Below are 25,256 nucleotides of genomic sequence, written 5' to 3'. Positions count from 1 at the left end.
TACCTAAAGCACACCACATAGCTTTCTAGGTGTTGATTTTGAAAAGGCGGTTGTATTTCACCTCATGTCCTGACTCATCATAAACAGTGTGCGCCAAACTGCTCTGAATTGTTGTGTTGTTCGTTTTTCAAGGCCTTTCCATGCAGTTGAAGTTTGAAGTTTCTAATAACGCTGAATCCAACTGGAGAAATATGTTCTGTGTAGGAAGCTTTGACCGTTGTCCCAGACTTTTGAGAAAAGTGCGATGTACATATACACACATGTATATGTAGTTAAATGCCAGACCAAATTTGGAGGTGTGACAGCCGATAGAGGGTTTAATGGTATTTGGACCTGCTATTGTTTTTAACACTGATGCACAACTCTGACTACCGCCCCCTCCTATGTGTGTGTGTGTGTGCGTGTGTGTGTGTGCGTCTCCTGGGTCAGAGGCGTGATACGTGTGGATGTCAACATTCAGGACATCGACTTGAACCAGTGCACGACAGGGGAGAGCTGGTTCGCAGACACTCACCAGTGCAACCGCACCAGCATGGAGGTAAACACAGAGAAATGAACTCTGTTTCTGTTGTTGCATTAGGAGTCAACATGGCCGATGGTGGAGGGCCCAGCGACTGGTAACAGGACCCGCTGGTTTATTAGCTCTACCAAGATGTTAGGATTCAAAATATCTTTAAATCTAATGGACATAAAACGTGATGAAAAGAAAGTCAGCACACGCGGCTGTTTTCAAGGAAAACCAGAATCAGAACCTCTTTATTGTCGGTGTCAGTGAATACAGGTTTAGGAAATTGCTCTGATGTGATAGAGCAAACATAACATAAAAGAATGGAAAAGGTAAAAATAGAGTTAAAATAAAATAAACTGAAAATAAAATAAAAATAAATGGGATAGCATGCAAGAAAAAAATATAGTCAAACTAAATAAATATACTCGTTGGGGCGTTGTATATATATATATATGTGTTTACATATGTGCAAAAAAGTGGTAAGTGCCTGAAGTGGCTGTTCTGCGTCACAGTCATTACTGTTCTTGGGTCTGATGGCCGAGGGGAAGGAGCTGTTCTTGTGGCAGGAGGTTCTGGTCCGGATGGACCGCAGCCTCCTGCCTGAGGGCAGGGGGTTAGACTGACTGTGTCCAGGGTGAGAAGGATCAGCCAGATCTGACGTGACCGGCCTAGAGGCTTGGAGGTGTACAGGACCTGTAAAGATGGGAGGTTCAATTCAATTCAATTTTATTTATATAGCGTCTATTACAACAGAAGTTGTCTCTAAGCGCTTTCCAGAGACCCAGAACATAAACCCCAAGCAATTATTACATAAACATAACATAAACAATGGCAGGTAAAAACTCCCCTAGTGGGAGAAAAACCTTAAGCCAAACAGTGGCAAGAAAAACTTCCCTTTAGGGGGGAAGAAACCTGGACCAGGACCTGGACATCCTGCAGGCCAGGATGTCAGCAAGCATATAGCAGACATCTACACAGACAGGTGGAAGCAGCAGTGGGATGATCAGAGGGGGGACTGCAGGTCAGCATGCATCCAGCACAACAAACTACAAGAACGATGGACAAAAATGACAGCTATGAGATACTTATAATAAATAAAAAATGGAAGAGGAGAAGAGAAGAAGGGTGAGAGGCACCGCCCAGTGGATCATGTCGGTGCCCCCCTGCAGCATAGGCCTATAGCATCATATCTACCACCAATCTATATTTAAGACTAACTATTATAGTTTTGTTCTATAGCTGCGACTATGACTACTGACTCTAACACACTAGAGTTTACACTACCTAGAGATTTACCAACACCAGCTAGAGGTTTACTAACACTAACTAGAGGTTTACTATTCAGCAAATTACTGCTAATAACAAATTACAGTAATCTAGTCTAGAAGATACAAACGCATTAACTAGTTTTTCTGCATCACTCTGCGAGACGATTTTCCTAATTTTTGCGATATTACAGAGATGGAAAAATGCTATTTTACAAATCTGATTAACATATAGTTTAAACGACCTGGTCGAAAACAACACCAAGGTTTCTCACAATTGCACTGGAAGCCATCGCAACACCATCTAATCCCCTCCTAAGATGCTTGGACCAAAAATGATAACCAGTTCTTGATGTCCCTCAGACATGCCTGAAGTTTAACTAACCTTTCTGTTTCATCTTCATAGACAAATAGAGCTGCGTATCATCAGCATAACAATGAAAGTGTATGCTGTGATTCTGGATTATACTTCCCAACGGCTGCATGTATAAACTGAACAAGACTGGCCCTAGCACTGAACCCTGCGGAACACCATAACAGACCCTTGACTGTTCTGAAGAAACCTCATGTACATGAACAAACTGGAACCTGTCAGATAGATATGATTTAAACCAACGTAGAGCTGTCCCTTTAATCCCAACAACATGCTCTAACCTGTGCAGTAAAATGCTGATCTACAGTGTCAAAAGCAGCACTGAGGTCCAGTAGAACCAGTATGGAAACTAATCCCTTATCTGAGGTCCAGTAGAACCAATATGGACACTAATCCCTTATCTGAGGCCATAAGGAGGTCATTCGTAACTCGAACCAGTGCTGTCTCTGTGCTATGATGCATTCTGAACCCTGACTGAAAGACTTCAAACAGATCATTTCTATACAAATAGTCACATAACTGGCTTGAAACTGCCTTTACCAGAATTTTAGATACAAATGGAAGGTTTGAAATTGGTCTATAATTAGCTAAGGTGTCTGGGTCAAGGGAAGGTTTTTTAAGTAAAGGTTTGATTACTGCCACTTTGAAAACCTGTGGTACATATCCTAAGTTTAGGGATAGGTTGATTTGGTCCAGTATTGTCGTACCAATAAGAGAAAAAACATTTTTGAATAGTGGAGTCGGGATGGGGTCTAACATACATGTGGTTGACTTAGCTCTATTAACGAGTGAAGTCAGCTCAGGGAGGTCTATAGGATCAAAACAGTCTAGAGTCAAGTCAGAGCCTAGGGAAGTCGCTAAAGCTGAAGAAACGCCCACAACCGGCTGGTTGATTTCTTCTGTAATTCTCGTGATTTTACTGTTAAAGAAGCTCATAAAGTCCTCACTACTGAGAGCTGCAGGAATGCACGGCTCAACAGAGTTGTGACTCTTTGTCAGCCTGGCTACAGTGCTGAACAGAAAACGTGGGTTACTTTTGTTATCCTCTATCAACGATGAATAATAAGCTGTTCTGGCTTTGCAAATGGCTTTTTTATATACTATTAGAATATCTTTCCATTCACGATAGAGGTCTACAGACTTACAAGAGTACCACTTCCTTTCCATTTTACGCACGTTTTGTTTCAACATGCGAATATCTGAATTATACCAGGGAGTTAAGCTCCTGTGGCTAGAAACCCTCTTTCTCAAAGGAGCAACTGCATCTAAAGCTGAATGCAACAAATCAGCAGTGTTACTAACAAGGAAATCAACATCTGCAGAGGTAGAACCCAGGCCACTGGCCTCGACTACTTCACTATTTTCCACTATCGTAAGATGAGCAATGGCCTCCCTAAATTTAGCAATAGCTTCATCGTACAAACATCTGCTAAAATAATACCTCCTATTTCGCGCTTCAACATCGACAATATTAATTTCAAACGTTATTAAATAATGGTCGGATAAAAGGGAGTTTACAGGCGACATCAACAGACTATCAGGTTCAACACAGTACATGAGAACGAGATCCAGGTTATGATTAAAACAGTGCGTTGGTTTGTTACTTTTTGTGAGATACCCATTGATTCTAGAAGAAGTAGCATTGCGGTAGCAAATGATTTAAAATCCAAACAGGAAACCACTTCTGAAGTTTTCTTTGGTACATATTTGGCCTAAACTGACAGCGTTGGCTCAGCGTGAGTGTGGTGGCCTAAACTCAGCCCAAGGTCCACCAGACATGGTCCAAAGTGGACCCATTGGGCCACATCCTGCCCTAACAACACCTGTTGTAACCAAGCTGGCCATGTCTGGCCCTCACTACACTTGCCTTTTGCACGTTTGCTGATGCGGATCCCAAATTGTTGAATACGTTGCCATTACACACGAGACAGGCCTCTTCACTGACCTTTTATAAATCTGCTCTTCAGACTCACCTCTTCTGCCTGGCTTTCCACCCAGTGTGAGATGTTGACTGTATTGTTTTTATATGTCTCTTATACTTTTTAATCTAATCTATATTTTATTTTACTCTAATATATCTAATTCATATGTTCAGCTATTTGGTCAGTGGCTGCTGTTTCTAAAGTGCTTTGTAATTAAAGTTGGCGTGGTCGGCTTGCCGTAGCGAGCCCAGCTTCTCTGGTCATATCTAGCCCACATGATACCTGTCGGTGGTGAAAGTGAGCCAAATGTTCCAGGCATAGCACCGTTCCGTCACTAATGCGTCTGTTATCTAGGTTGATTCAGTGAAAACCAAACGAGCATTTAAGCAGTGGGAATTTATAAACTCAAACTGTAATTAGAGATTTAAAAAAATCGAAAATCTTTTACAATGCTTTGCACCAACATACATTTTCAACTCCAGAAATGTGCTGTGTGTGAAATAAAAGAAATGTTTAACATTTAATAAAAGATTTTAAAGATTTTTTAAAGCACAATGTCTGTAAACCAACGTTCAAGCTACTGTAATTAGCATTTGTCTGCTTAGATGGAAAACATGAAAAACATTTACTTTACAGCGTTATATTGTGACCATCTTATTATGCTGCTGTTAGAATGATAAGATGTAGTAATTAAAATAGAGGTAATTATGTGGTAGATGTTTTAAGTCTGTTTTTTGGCGAGACGGGATGTTTCCACTAGCAACCTTTTGGCAGCTAAGCCTAATCAAACGTATACAAAGGGAAACAGTGACTAAAATACAAAAATTCACAATTTTGATCAATATCTCCAGATTTAGAAAGGTATTTGTTGTGGGGAAAGTATTTTATATTGGACTTCTTTCAATTTGTTTGGGATACAACATTAATATGGAAGAAGCCTCATTGTCGTCCACTGAATTTATGAAACATGTGGGTTGAAGACAAATGTACCTCGAGGAGAAATGTTCCTTATGCTGTAAAAGTAACTTCTAATGGGTTAGTACATTTGGGACTTTTTATACTTACTTCAATTTCACTTCTTGTTTTTCAAAGTCACATTTCATGAATTGAAGCACCACTGGGAATAGCTTCTATACTGACTGATATTCTCTATAAGTGAATGTTTTTAGTTTTAGCTAGTTTTAGCTAGTGTTTGTAGCTTGGTGCAGGGTTGCTCCTTCATAAGATTGTGATCAGGATAATACCATGTGCACAAGCACTGAAATCCTTTCTTTTACTCTCACTACTATGTCTAAATTCTCATAGAGGTATTGACATCCAGAATAAGGTACTGTACCTGTAGCAGATCCAGCTGCTCAGGGTAATTCTCCAGGTTTAAACAACACAGAAAACTGGTTTATTTCATCATCATCATCATCATCATCATCATCATCATCATCATCATCATCATCATCATCATCAGTGGTTACACCAGTAGCATCCCGGGTGTCCAGTACATCTGATTCCAGCTGTTACTGCTTAAATAGAGAGACGGATGATGAGATGATGCAGATGGTTCAGTCTCTTGTGGAGCTGTTCCCTGAACCGCTGCTCCACATCTCCCCCACAGCTGAGCAGAAACTGTCATCCCCACAATCCTACTGCCACGTCTTGGTACTGTATCTACTGATCAAGCTACTCCGTTTACTTCGCAGAAATCTCACTTTCCCCATGCTGATCAAGAGGGGTGGAAAAACGGGTAAAGCTTCCTCCTCCATGCCCCATCCTTGACATAATGCTCTTAAACCCGCCTGGACTCTGGGTCTTATCCAGATGTAAATATGTCATGGTCACTTCTCACAACAGACGTTGAAAAGTGCCAGAACTATAGGCAGCGTTTTCCTTGTAAGGACATATGACCAGACTACATCAGGTTTCCCCGAGACAACAGGTTGCAGCATTCAAGAACAACACTATGTTACTATTTCCGTTGTGCCAGACAAGGTGTAAGTCTGGTTTAATTTTGTTTTATCGAGAGCCACAAAGGCCACTTTCCAATGCATTTACCAGTCAGTGGTTTTTATGATGGCTCATTTGTATATTGAGTAGTTGTTTTATCTGAAACTCACCAAACAATTGATGAAAGAGTGAGCAACGGCAAGTACAACAGAATTTAAACAGCAAAAGTAACGAAAATATGTGTTTATTGCTTACATAATACAAGTGCACACTAAACTGTTTGCGACCTCTCAGAACGGTTTTTAAACCCTCCGTCTGTACTCATTGTTTTATTGTGACTTCTACCCTTTGATGGTGCTTTCATCCATTCACATGTGCACTCATCGCTGTGCTCCCACATCCACTCCAGCTTTAGCTTCCCTTTTCCCTGCCAGCCTATCTGTGCAAACACAGTCGTCTACCTCTCATCTCATCCGTCTATTTAAAGGTGGACGTGCTTCATTGCTGGCTGCAGGATGATCTGATGGATTATGGACATAATCCAGCGCGCTGACACACTTCTACTTTCTAAAGCATGCTCATAGATGTCTAACAATGCAAGAAAACCACAGACATTAGTGAGTTCAAATTAAAACTCAGCACCGAGCAGAACATGCACTGGATCACGACTAGGAATGGGCGATTTTTTACCGTTCACGATTTACCGTCAAAAAAATTCCCCACGGTAGGTAGGTAGGTAGGTAGGAAGGAAGGAAGGAAGGAAGGAAGGAAGGAAGGAAGGAAGGAAGGAAGGAAGGAAGGAAGGAAGGAAGGAAGGAAGGAAGGAAGGAAGGAAGGAAGGAAGGAAGGAAGGAAGGAGCCTGAAAGAAAGAAAGAAAGAAAGAAAGAAAGAAAGAAAGAAAGAAAGAAAGAAAGAAAGAAAGAAAGAAAGAAAGAAAGAAAGAAAGAAAGAAAGAAAGAAAGAAAGAAAGAAAGAAAGAAAGATAAATTCCCGTTGATGAGGTTTTTGTGTAACAAACATGGAGGATCTGAGTCATTCCAGTTTTGCAGTACAGGTGTAACTCATTTAATTGTTTTTTATCAATTCAATGTAATTGGTGTAGTTTAGTAGTATTTAGTATCTTTTACAGCAGTGATTTGGCTCCAAAGACTGAATGTGGTGATAGATTTATAGTTACAAAGGTGGAGTTGAATTGGTATTTTTTTTATCGTCATTTTTATCGTTATCGGAATAAATGCCAGAAATTATCGTGATAAATTTTTTAGTTCATACCGCCCATCCCTAAACACCACACCCCTCTGTCCTAGAACCCGTCGTTGATGAAAATGAACCCGCTCCACCTCTCGTAACAACTATACTAGTATTGCCTTATCTGTTTTTAGCCATGAAACGTCTTCTCTGTGCTTCTATGCCTCCTCATCTGGCTCACTTTGTCCACTTCAGCTCTCTTTGATCTCATCCGCCCGATCATTTCCTTTAGTGCCTCATCTTTTCTCATGTAGTCCTGTCATTTTTCATTTTATTGTGTCTTTTTTCATGCCTGGTCACTACAAGGCCTCCTTGGTGTTTTCTGTCTCATAACATCATATTACACTCATTATGTGTCACCCTGTCACACATTATTGTGGTTTCCGGCTGGTAACAGAGATTACTTGCTTGTTCCGTGATTTGAAAGCGACGGCTGCCACGCGTCCGCACCTCGAACCTTTCCAACATTAGATCAGGGCTATTTCTGTTGTCTGTGACAAATGGATTATATCCTACCTGTTGACCGCTGTCTTACAGCAGCTCAGCCGCACTGCCATTCAACCACAGCAGCAAAACATTACCATCCAGTTTTGTTTCGTGATTCAGCGTGTTTTTTATTCTTACATTTGTCATGGATGTGAAGATAATTTGATCTAGAAGTGCATTATTGAACCATTTCATGAAACTGTGATTTAGAGTTTCCCTGTAATGAGTTCAGGTTGGAATCAGAACCCAAATGCAGGAAATGAGGCGCCAGGAGGTTCAAACAAAAGTTTTTTAAATTAAACAAAAAGGCTTCACAAACAGAAATCCAAAATAAAATCAAAATACCTCACCTACAGCAAAAGCCCAGATAAAAAAAATAAAAAATAAAAAAGTCAAAAAGCACAGACTTGGCAGAAACAAGGAAAACACAGATGGACCAGCATCTGTGAAATTGCATCTGTGTAATTGTGAAATACGGAATAAACTGCCTTCCGTATTGAACCAATACGGAACGCAGTTTATTCCGTATTTCACAATTGTCCCATGCACGTCTGTCACACACGCACACACTAGTTAAGCCTAATTATGCCTAAATTATGGTTCCACGTTAAATCGACGCAGAGCCTACGCCGTAGGTTACGCGGCGACGCGCACCTACGCCGTAGGCTCTGCGTCGATTTAACGTGGAACCATAAATCAGCCTTGAGCAGCACTGAGGGAGGAGGGAGGAGGGGGAGCGGGGCTGCCGTCCTGTCTTCGCACAGAGTGTCTTGATGATTTGCAATTACAGGCTGAGCCTACCGTTAGTTCTTAAACTGTAAAAAGTGGAGGGGACAAAAACATGAGTTTGAAAAGTGGGGGGGGGGGGTGTCCCCCCTGTCTCCAGTGGAAATTGCGCCTCACTGCGTTTTATTTTCACTCGCTTTATTTAATACTATTTATATACTCTTTCTACTTTTACTGTGACCACCAAATAATGTGGTTTTCCTGTCCTCCACCTCATCCACAACATCTCGATCTCAGTCTCCGTGAAATTTAGTGGCACGGTGGCTCGACACGTTCATTCATCCTGACGCACAGCCTGCCAGGAAGCCACTGCGCATGCTCAGCAGGCTCATTCCTATGCAAATACAGTCATGAACTACTTTGCATTGCCCATTTATGGTAAAAAGTGGGCGTGTAGAGGGCGGGGTATGAGCCGAATTCAGTTGCGCAACCTTCCAGCTGGACTGTGATTTATAAATCAAATTGCGTGCAAGTGTGCGTGCACGCGGTTTTATAAATCCGGATTTTATTTTGCGCCCGCCATTTTCAGCTTTTGGGTTTACATGTACTTTTAGTATGAATCCTACACACTCTTTTATAAATGAGGCCCCTGGTTGACAAGACGCAGGTGCAAACAAAAGAAACTGAACTTTCAAAATAAAACAGGAAACAGGTCACAGACAAGATCAAAACTGACGAACCAAGTAAAACACAACAAATGAAACTCAAAACCCTTCAGAAAACCCAAACCATGACATTCCCCACTTTTAATAGTCAGAGGAATTAATTTTTGGATTCAGGAATGTGTATCGACAAACATGACTGTTATCCAGAAGTCTCAGTGTTGATTTCCCATTTGACCCAGTATTTTATGGAGATCATCCTGTTATAATCTTCACTCAGTGTTTACTTGGGCTCTCACTCCAATTTGTTGGTTTATTTATTTAAACCACCTACTTAGATCAGGAAATTAAAAACTATGTGATAACGGTTAGGAAAGCATCATCTGAGCAGAATCTCCTTGTCTTTACTGACTAGACGAGGTATCACTGATGTCTCCTGAAAAACAACACAAGGATATGTGATCTGTACCTTCTTCATCATGCACCGTCAGGCCCTTCTGGTCCCAGCGGTTATTAAGTGACCGCAGAACAACACAGCATTTAATCACATCCAGCTCAGGTTTGAGTCGGTTGTATCTGACGTCATCACACTACAGGCCAACGATTGGTCGGGGGGTTGGAGTCAGACGTCTGAGTCAGAATGTGGACATCGTTTGAAGAGCGACTCTGACGACAACTTCTTGTTCATTTTAAGGCCCTGACACACCAAGCCGACTGTCGGCCGTCGGGCCGTCGATGAGCGTCGGTGCACGTCTGTCGGCCTAGTTTCCCCGGTGTGTCCCGCACATCGCCACAGGTCGGCCTCCCGTCGGCAGCTTTTCAGCCGATTCGTCATGTCGAATCGGCGTCGGCCGTCGGTCAAATAGCTCACTGTGATTGGCTGTTCAGGTAGCGAAAAAACGGAAGTGATGAAGGCTAAGCTAAAAAAGCTAAGCTAAGAAAGCAAAGCTAAGAAAAGCAAAGCTCTTTCCTTCTTCCACAAGCTGAAGGCCGAAGGCTGACAACGCCAGTGCCAATTCTTTATTCTTACGCATTGTGGTAGCGAGAGTGGTGTGGAAATGTGGTGTGAATATGAAGCCTATTTGTTTTGTTTACGGCTTCCCAGAGCTTCCGGTTTTCCCTTGTTTTTGAGTGAATACAGACTACCGCTGCCTGCTGGTATGGAGGGGAATTACCTCTCACGCATGCGCAGAACGTACGTGCTAGTTGGCTGTTGGGTGTCGTCTTTGCGGTGTGTCCAAGTGCTTCTTTTTGAGCCCGACCCAGCCCGACACAGGCGACGTGAGGCGACACAGCAGTCGGCCGACAGCGGGCAACGTCGGGTCGGTGTGTCCTCGGCTTTAGAGGACACCAATGGCAGTGCAGAACTCTGCTCCGTGGTCCAACTCTGAGGTGCATAAACCTGGTGGCTGAGAGAGAATTAGGGATCTAGACAGACGATAAAGAACGACAAGATCTACCTGGAGCTTAGTCAGTCCATAGCTGCTCGCGGTTCCACATGGACTTTTCAGAAGCGTGGATACAAGATGAAAAACATTAAAAAGCGTTGCTGCTTGAAGCTTCTCTCACTGTCATTTTAACTTGATATTGAACACAAGCCACAGACCCAGCAGCACATTTATCATCTCCTTCCTTCTTCGTTTGTGTCACGCACTCAAGTACGTCATAGCAGCTTCGCTCCAACCACGCCTACTTCTGCTCCGGGTACTGGATTGTAGTGGAAAAGAAACCAGGCCAAGTTGAGTGGAGCCGAGTAGGTGCTGGTGGAAAAGTGCCATTGCAATCACCGACTCACAGAAAATACAAACAACAGATTTTTGGGAAGTCATGATACTGTAAACCTTCAGGAGTTTTGATTTAAACCTGACAGATGAGTGAATTTGAGTTTATATGTGACCACGAAGAGAATTACGTTGACTACCGTGTATAATCCATGTTGCACTAAAGTTCAGCGTGTGCTATTAGGTCTTTGAGCATCTGATAAGATACATATGTGAGGTCAGTGTGTGTGCGTGTGTGTGTGTGTGTGTGTGTGTGTGTGTGTGTGTGTGTGTGTGTGTGTGTGTGTGTGTGTGTGTGTGTGTGTGTGTGTGTGTGTGTGTGAGTGTGTGAGTGTGTGTGTGTGTGTGTGTGTGTGTGTGTGTGTTTGCTGGGGAACAGGATTTTTCTAGAAAAAGATAATGCTCTCAGTAGAGGCATTATGTATCCATTTAGCTTTTAGCTTAGATTAACACACAGAGCATCTAAGTGTGTGTCTGAGTGTGTATTTTTCTGTGTCTCGACCGGCTAAATTGACGTTAACATCAGAGGGAAATAAAATGAGAGTGACTAACGTGACCCGGTTCTCAACCCTTCATCCATTCAGGTGCAGAATAACGGGGCTGCGTCTTCTGCTCGGACACTTCCACAGTATTTTAACTTGCTTTGTTCGTGTCTCATTTAATTCTCTTTACTATTTCTATTTTATTCATAAATGAACAACTGTTTAATAATGTCCATCGACTGCTCGGCGGATGTCTGGTTTCTGACCTTTATGTGGCGAGGCTGGGAGATGTAAAATCAATGTCGTGACTAATTGTCACATTATCTAACTCAAAAGCCCAAAGAAATATTTATTTAACATTCGGGCAACATTTGATTTAAGTCGTTCTTTCCCGTTGGAGATTCTAATTTTCTCTAACGTCCTAAATCTATTAAATTGGGGACGTCTGAAGCAAGAAAGCATTCACCATTTCCATGGTTCAGATGCAGCTGAGTATTTGCATTAAAGCACTGGATGGTGAGTAGTTGGGAGGATGGGACGAGCATCTGCACCAAGGAACTAACTCCATTACAGAATCATGTTTATTTGTTTGGTTTCTTTGATTCATTGTAGCCAAAAAGTAAGAAATAAAACTGATTGGAGTTAAATCGGCTCATCTGGAAAGTTCAGCACTGATTTGTCTGAATAAATGAGCTTTGCAGAATAATTCTAGTTGTACAATGTAAATAATATAAAGTAATCATTTTTATATGTGTGTGTATACAACTGCTCAAAAAGATAAAGGGGACACAAAAGTAAGACATCCCAGATCTAAATTAATGAAATATTCTTATTAAATACCTTGTTACAGGTACATAGTTGAATGTTCTGACAACAAAATCACACAAAAATGATAGATGGAAATCAAATTAAGGTCTGGGTTTGGAGTCGTACTCAAAATTAAAGGTGGAAAAACACACTACAGGCCCATCCAACTTTGATGTAATGTCCTTAAAACATGTCAAAATGAGGCTTGGTAGTGTGTGGGGCCTCCACATGCCTGTGCAAATACGTACATATATATATGCACATTATTTACTGTAGCTAATATAGATATATGGGTTGTGCATCTTCTTCAAGTGTGTGTTTGTTCAGCATGATGTTAACTTAGCTGTATAAACTGTAACAGTTTCAGCCACAGCTGTGCTCTAACTTGATCCCAGGGTCAGCAGGTGGCCAAAGGCCAATGGATCAGAAACTCCAGTTGGTGACGTACAATTTGAAGATTTACCCTTTTGGGGTCATTGAGGCCAAGATTTAAATGAATTTCTTTGTTGTATAAAATTGATTTCACATCCACCAAACAATAATATCTATTTACTGTGATGAATAGTGGATATCTATTGACTACTACTGTCATCAAAGTATTTGAGACGGGCGTGATTTTATCTCAAACCCTCTTAGCAAGCAGTTAGTCTTAGTTAATCTGGCTTGGGTTTAAATAGCTTTTATTGACATGCTCTCACACTTTCAGAGGCATTTAAAGTTATACAGGCTGACAGGACATGAACGGGGGCTCCAGTCCCCTCTGAGCTCCGTTTCCTCCTATGAACTTACAACATTGCTGCAGCTATTACTTTGCCAAGTATTTTCCGCACTATAAGGCGCACATTCAATGAATGACGCATTTTAAAACCTTTTCCATATATAAGACGCACCGCATTATAAGGCGCTACAGTAGAGGCTGGGGTTACGTTATCATCCATTAGACGGTGCTGCGCTAAAGGGAATGTCAACAAAACAGTCAGATAGGTCAGTCAAACTTTATTAATAGATTACAAATCAGCTTTCTGACAACTCCATTCACTCCCAAAATGAATAAACAACTGTTTTATTATTTTCGAGTTGCGAGACCTGTTGCGCCTCAATATTGATCCATATATAAGGCTCAATATTGATCCATATATAAGGCTCAATAATGATCCATATATAAGGCTCAATATTGATCCATATATAAGGCTCAATATTGATCCATATATAAGGCTCAATATTGATCCATATATAAGGCTCAATAATGATCCATATATAAGGCTCAATATTGATCCATATATAAGGCTCAATATTGATCCATATATAAGGCTCAATATTGTTCCATGTATAAGGCTCAATATTGATCCATGTATAAGGCTCAATATTGATCCATATATAAGGCTCAATATTGATCCATATATAAGTCTCAATATTGATCCACATATAAGGCTCAATATTGATCCATGTATAAGGCTCAATATTGATCCATATATAAGGCTCAATATTGATCCATATATAAGGCTCAATATTGATCCATATATAAGTCTCAATATTGATCCACATATAAGGCTCAATATTGATCCATGTATAAGGCTCAATATTGATCCATATATAAGGCTCAATATTGATCCACATATAAGGCTCAATATTGATCCACATATAAGGCGCACCTGATTATAAGGCGCATGGTCAGCTTTTGAAAGAATTGAAGGCTTTTAAGTGCGTCTTATAGTGCGGAAAATACGGTAGTTATTTTGTGCGTGCATGTACGTTGAGGCACTAGGTAATGATTCTGGTAAATAAATAGTTTACAATAAAGATACGTTTTCCTTTTAGTCATAAGAGGTAACGCTGTGCATGGGCTGGAATGAGGGAACATCAGCCTGAGTTACATGTCTTATTTTGTTACATGAATTACTTCAACTCTTGTTTACTCACCTGCTTTTGAAAAAAAGAGACATCGAGAATTTGATTTTTGAATTTTTTTCTTGATTTAAGTTTTCTTTAACTGCAGTAACTAGTTGTCTGCTTCATTATTACTCAAATCGTCAAGTTCCTGGTTGGAAGTTTCAACTGGAACACCCAGGTTAGAATCTCTACTTGGAAAGTCAGAGAAACCTTTACCTACACGACCTCCAGCACGGCTGTTATTACCATTAACAATGCAAACACTCAGCTAATTGTATTGTTAACAACAGTTCTCTCTTATTTTATTGACATAAAGTCAGATATAAGCATAAGACTGTTTGCTTTCGATTTGTAGATTTGTATTGTTAGCAGCAGAAGAGCTTCATCTGCCACGTGGAACCGTTCATTTTCAGAGTTTGCAGACGGAGGTCTACTTGGTGCATCTTCTTTAGTTGTCCCTGGACAGAGTGGGACGGGTCTAAGAACACACATTACTCACAGTTAATGAGTTCAAATGGACCTGTTGAGACTTAGAGGGTTAAATGATGAATGAAACAGGTATGAAAACATCAAATACTTGACAGAAGGTGCTGATGGAAAAAGTGATGCTGACAACTTGGAAAAAGCATGACATGAAAACATATGAACTCACTTCAAACTACTCAACACTTACAAACAAACACCAGCAAAGCTGAAGATTGTTTCTGTTTCAGTGTGTGCCGGTCCCGGGCCGAGGCTTCCGACTGGGCCAGTACTGCTGCCGGTGTAAAGAGGGATACTACAACCCGGACATCTCAGCCGAAGACTCAGGTAACCGGGAGACGCTGAAGCATTCGCCTTTTGTCACATTTGATTTATGTACCCGTTAAATCCAATGAAAACTGAAGAGCTGCAACATTAAGACTTTTACATTTTAAAGCGAATTAATCAAACTGGACCCCTTTATTTTGTAACGATGCATCAGATAAGATCATAGTTTTTTCTTCTCATCAGCAAATCGTACAGAAAGGCTGAGACCCGACCTGATCATTGTGACTAGAGAGAGACACTTTGAGTCACTTGTATTCCTGATCAACCTGCTCGGACCTGCTGCTGTTTCTCTGTTGATTTGGGCCCCGTTAAGAAGTTTTGACTTAGACAAGCAGCGGTGTGATGTCCACATACGTGTACGCCAGCTCTTAGGAGGTCACACACTTCAGAGCCGGGGACTTGACTTGATGTGACATGATTAAATAAATATACAGGGTTTTATTAAATATAATTCACTCGCAAAACCTCTCCGCTTTAAATGATTTAGCTTTTACGGTTCACATCATCCACTAGGGCCTGTCCCAGGTACTGGTTAAAGTAAAGACTTACCTTTTCTGTCCAGCACTTGCATAATCAGGTTTTACTTTTTATTTGGCTTTAATTTGAACCTGGTGAAATTAGATTTTTGTCAGCGCTGAGATGAATTATCTTCAAGCTGTCTTCAACGTCCCGGTAGAAAGACTCATGTCCCCTGACGAGAGAAAGGCTCCATATGCATCAGGCTTGGCAATGTGAAATTGCAGATGGTTTACATTTTAAGTTGTTTAGATATTCTAAATCAGGGGTGTCAAACTCATTTTGCTTGGCGGGCCGGATTTGACACATTTTTTTCTCGCGGGCCGCACTCTCAAAATAACAAAAACGGTGCGGAAAATCTTTTCTCTAATTTTTTTTTTTTACTATTCTTATCTAATCAAATATCAGTTTAGTTCATTTTAAAGGAAATATGCACTTTGTTTACACTCTTATTATGTAAAATATATTTCTTCAGGATCTTTTCTTGAAATTTCAGTTTTTTTTTCAAATTAAGTAAGATACTTTTAATATCATTTTACAAAGATAAACAGAAACAAGTATGTTTTTTTTTATATTTCGCTTTTTTATAGGAAATTTAATTAAAAGCTAAATCTTTCTTATTACATCCGAGTGTTTCTTTGTGATTTAGAGATTTTTCCAGTACAATTAAGTGTATTTATTTTTTTAAATTGGCGCGATATTTACGCCAGTGTGCCGAAAAAGTCAGCACTTCTTTTTTAACTGTTTTACTTTGTCACTATCCTCGTATTCAAAACTGAAATTCTCCGAATAAATATCTTCTATCATCTTTTTTAGCAGTGATATTTTTCCTGTGAAAATATATAATAGTAGTCAGTTAATAAAAATAAACGACCGTCTACAAAGAAATAAAATCGGCAAATGCATTCTAGAAAACTAAAAAACTGTCAAAAACTGCTCTCTTTGTGGAATAACGATGGATTTGTAGAAGAAATATATTATGGGATATGCTGCGATTCATGGAAATTATTTATGCCTTCCTTTTTAGTAAATTAACATTTCGTTTTTTTGTGTTGGAAACTTCTCGCGGGCCGCATGAAAACCTCTCTCGGGCCGCATGCGGCCCACGGGCCGCACATTTGACACCCCTGTTCTAAATTAACCTTTTCCTTAAACATGGAGCGGTTTTGAGCGTACATGCAGTCTGAGAATGTGAGTTGTTTGTGGCGTGCGTGCTCATGAACCCTCGACAGGGAGGAGCTGCTTTTAACGTAACAAGAACCGGATCTCTCACAAACTTCTAATCTGCAGATGAAGCTTATTAAATGTGCCATAACTCAGAGCTACGCTGGGAAACACCAGGGAGCAGATACGTAGACCACGTATTAGTCATTTAAGCCTGCAGAGGTGTCACTTAAATGGATATGAAAAATCTGACAATTTCACGGGATATGCAAGACAGATTTAAGTGGAGTGGTATTATAACTGCAGACTGAACTGTGGTGTGTAAGTGGCTGCTCAGTCTCTGGCAGACTGTCAGAGTGCATCTTTGTAAAGAAAGTGAGGGTTTAGAGGTAGTTCTGATTTAATTTTTTTAACACCAGACGGTAGCTGGTTCATAGCATCCAGGGTTTCACCAGCAGAGGTGTCTTCAGTATTCACATTCATTACTCAGGTAGAAGTATAGATACTAGAGTTTAAAAATACTCCTGTAGAAGTTGATATAAGTATTGTAATGGTGCAAAAAGTCAAACTTCATGTTCATGTTATCATTTATCCTAACCTTTATTGGAATGTACATCCAAGTTTAGTTGCAGGAATCTGAGGGAACGGATGTAAGAACAAAACTGGACAAGAACATCTGAAACAACCACAACCAAATTCACTCTATCCGGATGGAGAAATTTAACTGGATAGTTTTTATTAAAGGCCGAAATGAAATAGAGTAACGAGGCTGGTTTTAAAATGTAAGGAGTAAAAAGTAAAAAGTCGTCTGAAAAATAATTACTCCAGTAAAGTATAGATAACCAAAATTTCTACTTAAGTAAGGTAAGTATTTGTACTTTGTTACTTGACACCTCTGTTCACCAGGCGGTTCCTCTCGAGCTGATCTCAGCCCTGATGCTGCTTTCAGACTAACTGCTGCACCTACGCCTCATTTGTTCCTCAACTAGCATTTTCTGCAGATTCCTGAATGTAGAGATTGGTTTTGGTTCTGTTCGTGACTCCAGGTCCGAGCTCAGCTGTTCTGAGCTGTGGCTTTCAGGATCGTTTGTTTTTAGTTTTGTTACAATCAATGTTTATATGTGCAGGTGGTTGTTTAGAGGAATCTCTCATTTATGTGAGTGGAAGTCAGCCATGCATATGATACACTGTAAAACCAGCTCCTCTAGAAATAAACTGAATATCCCATAAATCCGCTCAAACTTGTCTTATTCTGAGCAAAAATATCTTTGTCACTGAAGAAAAATGTTCTTGACTAGAATTCTTAAAACAGCTAAATAGTCAAAAACAGTCTTCAGTTTTCTTGAAACAGGTTTGTTTTTATCACTTCTTATGAAGTAGTTTCAGCAGTGTGTGCCCTCCGACTTAGCATTTGTTCTTTCATGACACAGTTATAAACTAAAAAGTTAAATGCATCTGATTTATCTTTTCGACGTGTGATGATTGTAGAACCAAGAAACCACCGATCTTTCTGGAAGGTTTGTGTTAATGAATGATTAATATGTATGTTTGTGTTCCGCTGTGAGCGCCGCGGGTGGCAGAGGTCGCCTGTGTACGGGGTTGTGGTACATGCGTAGGTGGTGTATAAGTGTGTGTATAAGTGTGTGTATATGTGTGTGTATATGTGTGTGTATGTGTGTGAATATGTGTGTGTACATGTGTGTGTATATGTGTGTGTATATGTGTGTGTATGTGTGTGAATATGTGTGTGTACATGTGTGTGTATATGCGTGTGTATATGTGTGTATATGTATGTGTATGTGTGTGTATGTGTGTGTTCTGGTCCAGATGGAGTTCCTGGGAACGGCAGTGACACCAGCGTTATGTGCTACCCCAACATGCCCATCTGCCTGCCCTGCTGGCCGGGCTGTAAGAGCTGTCAGGACAGCACGCCCTGCTGGGTGCAGGAGGACGGGCTGCTCCGGGCCGGCGTGCTGGCCATCCAGGCCGTCTTCATGACGCTCATCTTCGTCAGCATGCTGGTGTCCTACCAGCACCGCCGCAACAAGGTGAGTCTTTGGGCCGTACGGATGGAGTCAAGCCTGAGAGAGCTGAGTGTTATTAGTCATCAGGCAGAATTATCCTCATTATAGCTCCTTTTATAACATTTCAATCAGAATTATTCTGTCACAGAAATGAAGTTTGGTTTGGAATCGTAAAAGATGGAAAAGCATGAGAAAGATCAAAACCTGATTGTCTCAGGACTTTCTACCACCCAGTGCTCCTACCTAAGTCAGTTCTCTCTACCAACCCCGGGAGTTCCTGCACTGAGCTCAGGTCTCCTTCTTATCCTGAGGAGTGAGCAGGCCGCTTCTTTTCACCAGGGTGGGGCTTCTCTGGCTGGACGTGGGGGGCAGTAGAGTCCGGGACTGCTGCATGTTTTTGTGAGGGTCGCTCACAAATACGAATAATACGGCCAGTTTGAAACACAGCAACATCTTTTCTACCAGTGCAGGAATCGTCCTCCGACCCGGTTGTTCCAGGACCGAGAAGCTGCTCACTGCATCAGTTACGGTTAAATAACTCATTGCCTGGTGAAACATATTAATCACTGCTGCACTTTTCCAGTGGGAGTCTCTGACCCATTTACTCAGTTAATCCAGGTGCTGACTTCTTTGTTGTTGTTGTTGTTTAAATTCTCCATACTTGACAGGTTAAACCTGTGTTTCCTCTTTGCTCTCCATCAAAAGAGTAATGTTGCATCTGCACATTATTTCGTTTTTTTTAGGGAAGGTTAAAAAATAAAATAAAAGAATTAATCCGACTTTATGTACACTTGTTCTTTTATCTCCCATTAACCACACAGCGCTCCATTTAGACTTAGCTTTGACCCTGCGGGGCGGCTCCACCTCCGCTCTAAACTACCAGTTTTAATGATGCAATCTGTTGTGTCGGTCACAGGGGCTGATTCTGTTTTTTAATTTATACTTTTGCCCTGGAAACGTAAACCAGTCAGGCCATCGTACTTGTGTCAGAGTAAATTCACACTGTGGTTTCACGTGTAGGATGTGAAGACCTCCCCCACAGACGTGTTTCTCCTGCTCAGGACGGTACCATCTATAAATGTGTCTAAACCTGCAGCAACAGCTTCAAATGTGAAAGTTTCAACGTCTTTCTCCTCCTCCCGTTCCCCCTCAGAGGATCCGAGCGTCCGGCCTCCTGCTGCTGGAGACGATCCTGTTCGGCTCTCTGCTCCTCTACTTCCCGGTGAGTTTCCAACTGAGCTGCTGTGCTAAGTGTTGCAGATTAGAGCTCTTTACAGATGACTGCACAGCACAGCGCCAGGGATTATATCATAATGGATGACTTGTGAGGGTGGAGGGCGTGTGTGTGTGTGTGTGTGTGTGTGTGTACATTTCATAACATGCCTCTGCTCCGCTCATAGATTATCAATCAATCTTTGGATTCATTTGACCAATTAAAGAGCTGCCACCGAGCGCTTGCCGTGCTTCTCCATCCGCCTGGGTGTCGGGGAGAGCTGCTGCGTTCAGCCTGTGCTATTGCACGTTATGGGGAAGTGATTTAGTGTTTGGGGTGTGTATGTCAACATGTTCATGGGCTGATGGCTCTGCTTCCGTTTTAAAAATATGATACAAGCATCGTTTAGTGAGCAGCAGCTACAGGAATCTTCAGCTGAAGAAGTACAACCCGACTGTGGAAATGCTGCAAGTACGTCCATCCATCCATTAACGTCTGCTTATCTGAGCCGGGGTTGGTCCCAGCCTCCTCCTCCGGGGGGATACTGAGGTGTTCCTGAGCCCACGCCCGCCGATAGGGGGGGACAAACGGGTCTGTTGTCCCGGGCCCAGGGTAGGGGGGGGCCCAGAACTGAAAATTATGGAATCGGGGGCACGGTGGCGCAGCAGGTAGTGCGGCCGTCTCACAGCAAGAAGGTCCTGGGTTCGATTCCCGCCGGGGACGCTGTGGGCGCTGAAGTGCGTGTTAGTTCTCCCATGACTTCAGTGCCCACACCATGGGTGGGGTTGGCGAAAGGATCTTTCTGTGTGGAGTTTGCATGTTCTCCCCGTGTTCCCCTGGGTAGCTAATGGGAGCTACCCTCACAAAAACATGCAACAGTCCTGGGCTATACATGCCCCCTCTGGCCAACCGGGGCGCCAGATGGGGTGGGGAGGATCCGGCCGGAATAACGTGATCCTTCCACGCGCTACGTTCGGCCGGAGAATCCTCATCCTGTCTGGTGTAAAGAAGCGGTCCGTCACTCCTCAGGACAAGAAGGAGACCTGAGCTCAGTGTAGGGCCCTCCTTGGGTTGGCAGAGGGGAACAATGCCAAGGACTGTCTAGGTATGAGCACTGGGTGATGAAATGGGTAAAAAATCGGGGATAAAAAAAATATTTAAAAAAAAAAAGAAAATTATGGAATCATTTTTAAAACATTTTCAAAATATTCCTATCTGTGGAAAAAATATGTAGTATTTGAGTTACATAAAAGCTTGTTATTTGTTTTCTTCCTAATTGTGCTTGTGGTCAAGAACCCCCAACACAAAAATGGTTTGGCCGCTGATCAAAATTTGATGTTATTATTTAATTCAACCATTAGAATGGTAAAATGTCCGGTCAGCACAAGTCTGGTGCTCAGAAAAGAAGAGAAAAGAGAAGAAGAGAAGAAGAAAATAGAGGCCTCAGAGATTCTCTACACAAATATTTTAAAAAGGTGGTGACGGTGAAGCTGGAATTAATAAAGTCAGCGTAGAGCAAGGTAAGAAACAGTTACAACGTTTACCAACCTTGTAACTTAACCTAACTGGCTAGCTCTAATGCTAATGTCCATTAGCTTGTATAAAAACCTGAAGAGCAGAGGGAGAGGAGAGGAAGAGGAGAAGGAGAGATCTGGGTGCAGAGGGGCCCAACTTAGATTATTTTGTCCGGGGCCCCGGCAGGACTGTCAGCTGGCCTGCTCGAGCCGGCCGAGAGCTATGATCCCTTCATGTCCCGGATCTGTCCTGGATCAGTCCCGGATCTGTCCTGGATCAGTCCTGGATCTGTCCTGGATCAGTCCTGGATCTGTCCCGGATCTGTCCCGGATCAGTCCTGGATCAGTCCTGGATCTGTCCTGGATCTGTCCTGGATCTGTCCCGGATCTGTCCCGGATCAGTCCTGGATCAGTCCTGGATCAGTCCTGGATCAGTCCTGGATCTGTCCTGGATCAGTCCTGGATCTGTCCCGGATCTGTCCCGGATCAGTCCTGGATCAGTCCTGGATCTGTCCTGGATCTGTCCTGGATCTGTCCCGGATCTGTCCCGGATCAGTCCTGGATCAGTCCTGGATCAGTCCTGGATCAGTCCTGGATCTGTCCTGGATCAGTCCTGGATCTGTCCCGGATCTGTCCTGGATCAGTCCTGGATCTGTCCTGGATCAGTCCTGGATCTGTCCTGGATCTGTCCTGGATCTGTCCCGGATCTGTCCTGGATCTGTCCTGGATCTGTCCTGGATCTGTCCTGGATCTGTCCTGGATCTGTCCCGGATCTGTCCTGGATCTGTCCTGGATCTGTCCTGGATCCGTCCTGGATCTGTCCTGGATCTGTCCTGGATCAGTCCTGGATCTGTCCTGGATCTGTCCTGGATCTGTCCTGGATCTGTCCTGGATCTGTCCCGGATCTGTCCTGGATCTGTCCCGGATCTGTCCTCCTGGATCTGTCCTGGATCTGTCCTGGATCTGTCCTGGATCTGTCCTGGATCTGTCCTCCTGGATCTGTCCTGGATCTGTCCTGGATCTCTCCTGGATCTGTCCTGGATCTGTCCTGGATCTGTCCCGGATCTGTCCTGGATCTGTCCCGGATCTGTCCTGGATCAGTCCTGGATCTGTCCTGGATCTGTCCCGGATCTGTCCCGGATCTGTCCTGGATCTGTCCCGGATCTGTCCTGGATCTGTCCTGGATCTGTCCCGGATCTGTCCCGGATCTGTCCTGGATCTGTCCTCCTGGATCAGTCCTGGATCTGTCCTGGATCAGTCCTGGATCAGTCCTGGATCAGTCCTGGATCAGTCCTGGATCTGTCCTGGATCTGTCCTGGATCTGTCCCGGATCTGTCCTGGATCTGTCCTGGATCTGTCCCGGATCTGTCCCGGATCTGTCCTGGATCTGTCCTCCTGGATCAGTCCTGGATCTGTCCTGGATCTGTCCTGGATCAGTCCTGGATCTGTCCTGGATCTGTCCTGGATCAGTCCTGGATCTGTCCTGGATCAGTCCTGGATCTGTCCTGGATCTGTCCTGGATCAGTCCTGGATCTGTCCTGGATCTGTCCTGGAGCCGGTGTCCAGTTGGACATGCTAGAGATAGTGTGGACTTTATTAAAATGTTAATAACACACTGGACCACACATCTTGGCCATGACATGAGACAGTCGGCCGTTCCTGTTAGAGCAAACCTGGTCTCAGCTGGTTTTATTACTGCCGCTGTCAGATTTCAAATAAAACAAATAACCTCAGCATCTACATGAACGTTGGCGTCAAATGTATTAATCTATTTGAGAGAAGCTTTGATTTCAGCTTCGGATCATTTTGTAGCTTTGAACTTTTGTCTGTTTCAGACCAGAGAGCTGAAGACTAGTACCCTAACCCTGAGAGTACTCAGGCCCCGTTTACACGGAGCAAAAACGCTGGTGTTTTAATGCGTTTTGGCCGTTCGTTTACACGAAAACGAAGCTCAAAGTCACCAAAAATGATCATTTCTGAAAACTCCTGCCAAAGTGGAGATCTGCAAAAACTCAGTTTTCACGTTTGCTTGTAAACAGAGGGAAACGGAGATTAAGGCTTCAGAACGTCACATTATGAGACAGAAACGTCACGTCATGTGGGCCACCTGTGTTTACAATTTGTTTGTAACCGTCAATATTTTCTCGTATTTTACCTGTTTTATATTCTAACGTCACACTTAAAAGTAACTCCACTTCTCTGTCACTCCAAACGAAAGACTCTCGTTCATCTTGGAAGTAACTGGAAGTTACTCGTGTCATTTGTTCCAGGATTCTGATTGGCTAGCATGACTTTATCTTCTCGTTACACTGCCCCCTGTAGGTTTGGCTGCTCATAGCACCTTAACAGATATTTATGCGGGTTCGTGTAAACGAGGATATTTTTCAAAACGTAGAGGGGGAAATATCCGTTTTTGTAAATACCCGGCTATGTGTAAATGTGGCCTTAAAGCAACTTAGAAAAAAAGAAGGTTTCTGAGTAGGAGGAGTTTCCCTGATCTGCAGGTCCATGATCACCTGCCTCTTGTCAACATTTTCTGTGTAAACCTTCACGCCGTTCACTGTCAGAGGCTGCAAAAACACAACCAACCAGCAGACGAGTGAACACATCTGCCCTGACTCTCACGTCTATTGTTAAAGTGGTTAAAAGCTGCATCATCTGGAGGAGAAGGAACCCTAAGATTAATCAGATAGAAGATCTAAACACCCACACCCTGACAAACATGGAGCAGCGCCATTAAAAGATCCACAACAGTGATATTCTGGGGTTTAGCTCGGAACATTTTCCATTAAACATGAAGCTCAGTTGTTCCTTGTACTTTATTATAATGAGCTTTACATCAGCAGCCACTGTCACTGGAACAACACTATGAAGTTGTATTATTTGTATTTGGGGATGAGGAGATGAGATTTCTGAGCTTCTGGTGCATGTGTTGTGTAAATCAGCGTGCATGCACTGATGTCAACGCAATAGCTGCTGTTATTTAGAAGGAAAAAATAGAAATGAGATCTGAAGAGTCGTGCCCTAACCCTAAGAATGCTTAAAGCTCTTAATGAAAACATCTGTCTCATCCATTTTTACAGAGTCACCTCCGGCCAGGGTCAGAGGAAAACCACAATAAAGTCACTAAGAGCCATTTATACCTCTGCTTTGGATAAAAAGCCTAAAAGATGCAAATAAAAATCAAAAACTGTGTTCAAATGTCCACTAAAAGTATCACTTGTATCATCAGTGCTGGTGGTTCTTCAAGATGAATGTGGCAAATCAACAAGTCATAAGATGAGACGGTTATTTTGACACTCGCTGGGGGAGCCGCCGAGGTGTTGCGTTGCTCGTGGTTAGCCGGGGTCGGTGTGAACCCTCAGAAGAGAAGGGGCTGTGTTGCCTTTTTTCATGAATGGAAACAATTCCCTGAGATCTTAATGTCTGTGAGATGATCTGGAGAGAATAGTAAAGGTGTAAAGTACAGAAGAAATCTTTGCAACAGTTTCTTTTTAGTTGTGTTCAAAGCAGACACACACACACACACACACACACACACACACACACACACACACACACACACACACACACACACACACACACACACACACACACACACACACACACACACACACACACACACACACACACACACACACACACACACACACACACACACACACACACACACACACACACACACTTCAGTGGTTCCATACAGACTGAAGACGTCGTGTTATGTCGAGGTTTTTGAGTTGGTTTTCTCTTCTGATACTCAAACAAAAGAAACATATTTTTTGTAATAATGATACAAACTCTTTTTTATAGTTATAAAGAAAATATAATATCTGTCTGTGTGTAAAACAATACTTGAAGTGTTTAGGATTCAACAACTTTAGATGTCAGACACCTAAGCACAATCATGGCCGGCTGGTAGAGCTGCA

General features: G+C 42.4%; 1 protein-coding gene across 1 annotated transcript in view; it reads left to right on the top strand.

Annotated features, from left to right (window-relative positions):
• Positions 1-25,256, top strand: part of gpr179 (G protein-coupled receptor 179) — a 43,416-nt gene that overhangs the window by 2,642 nt on the left and 15,518 nt on the right. Inside the window, exons 2-5 of the mRNA XM_061727326.1 lie at positions 430-538; positions 14,803-14,899; positions 18,407-18,627; positions 19,757-19,825. Of these exons, the coding sequence (XP_061583310.1) occupies positions 430-538; positions 14,803-14,899; positions 18,407-18,627; positions 19,757-19,825 (496 nt within the window). The remainder of the gene's footprint in view (positions 1-429; positions 539-14,802; positions 14,900-18,406; positions 18,628-19,756; positions 19,826-25,256) is intronic.

This window comes from Cololabis saira, chromosome 1 (genome assembly GCF_033807715.1).
Source record: "Cololabis saira isolate AMF1-May2022 chromosome 1, fColSai1.1, whole genome shotgun sequence".
NCBI classification, from domain to species: domain Eukaryota; kingdom Metazoa; phylum Chordata; class Actinopteri; order Beloniformes; family Belonidae; genus Cololabis; species Cololabis saira.
This window is presented reverse-complemented; position numbering and strand designations above follow the sequence as displayed.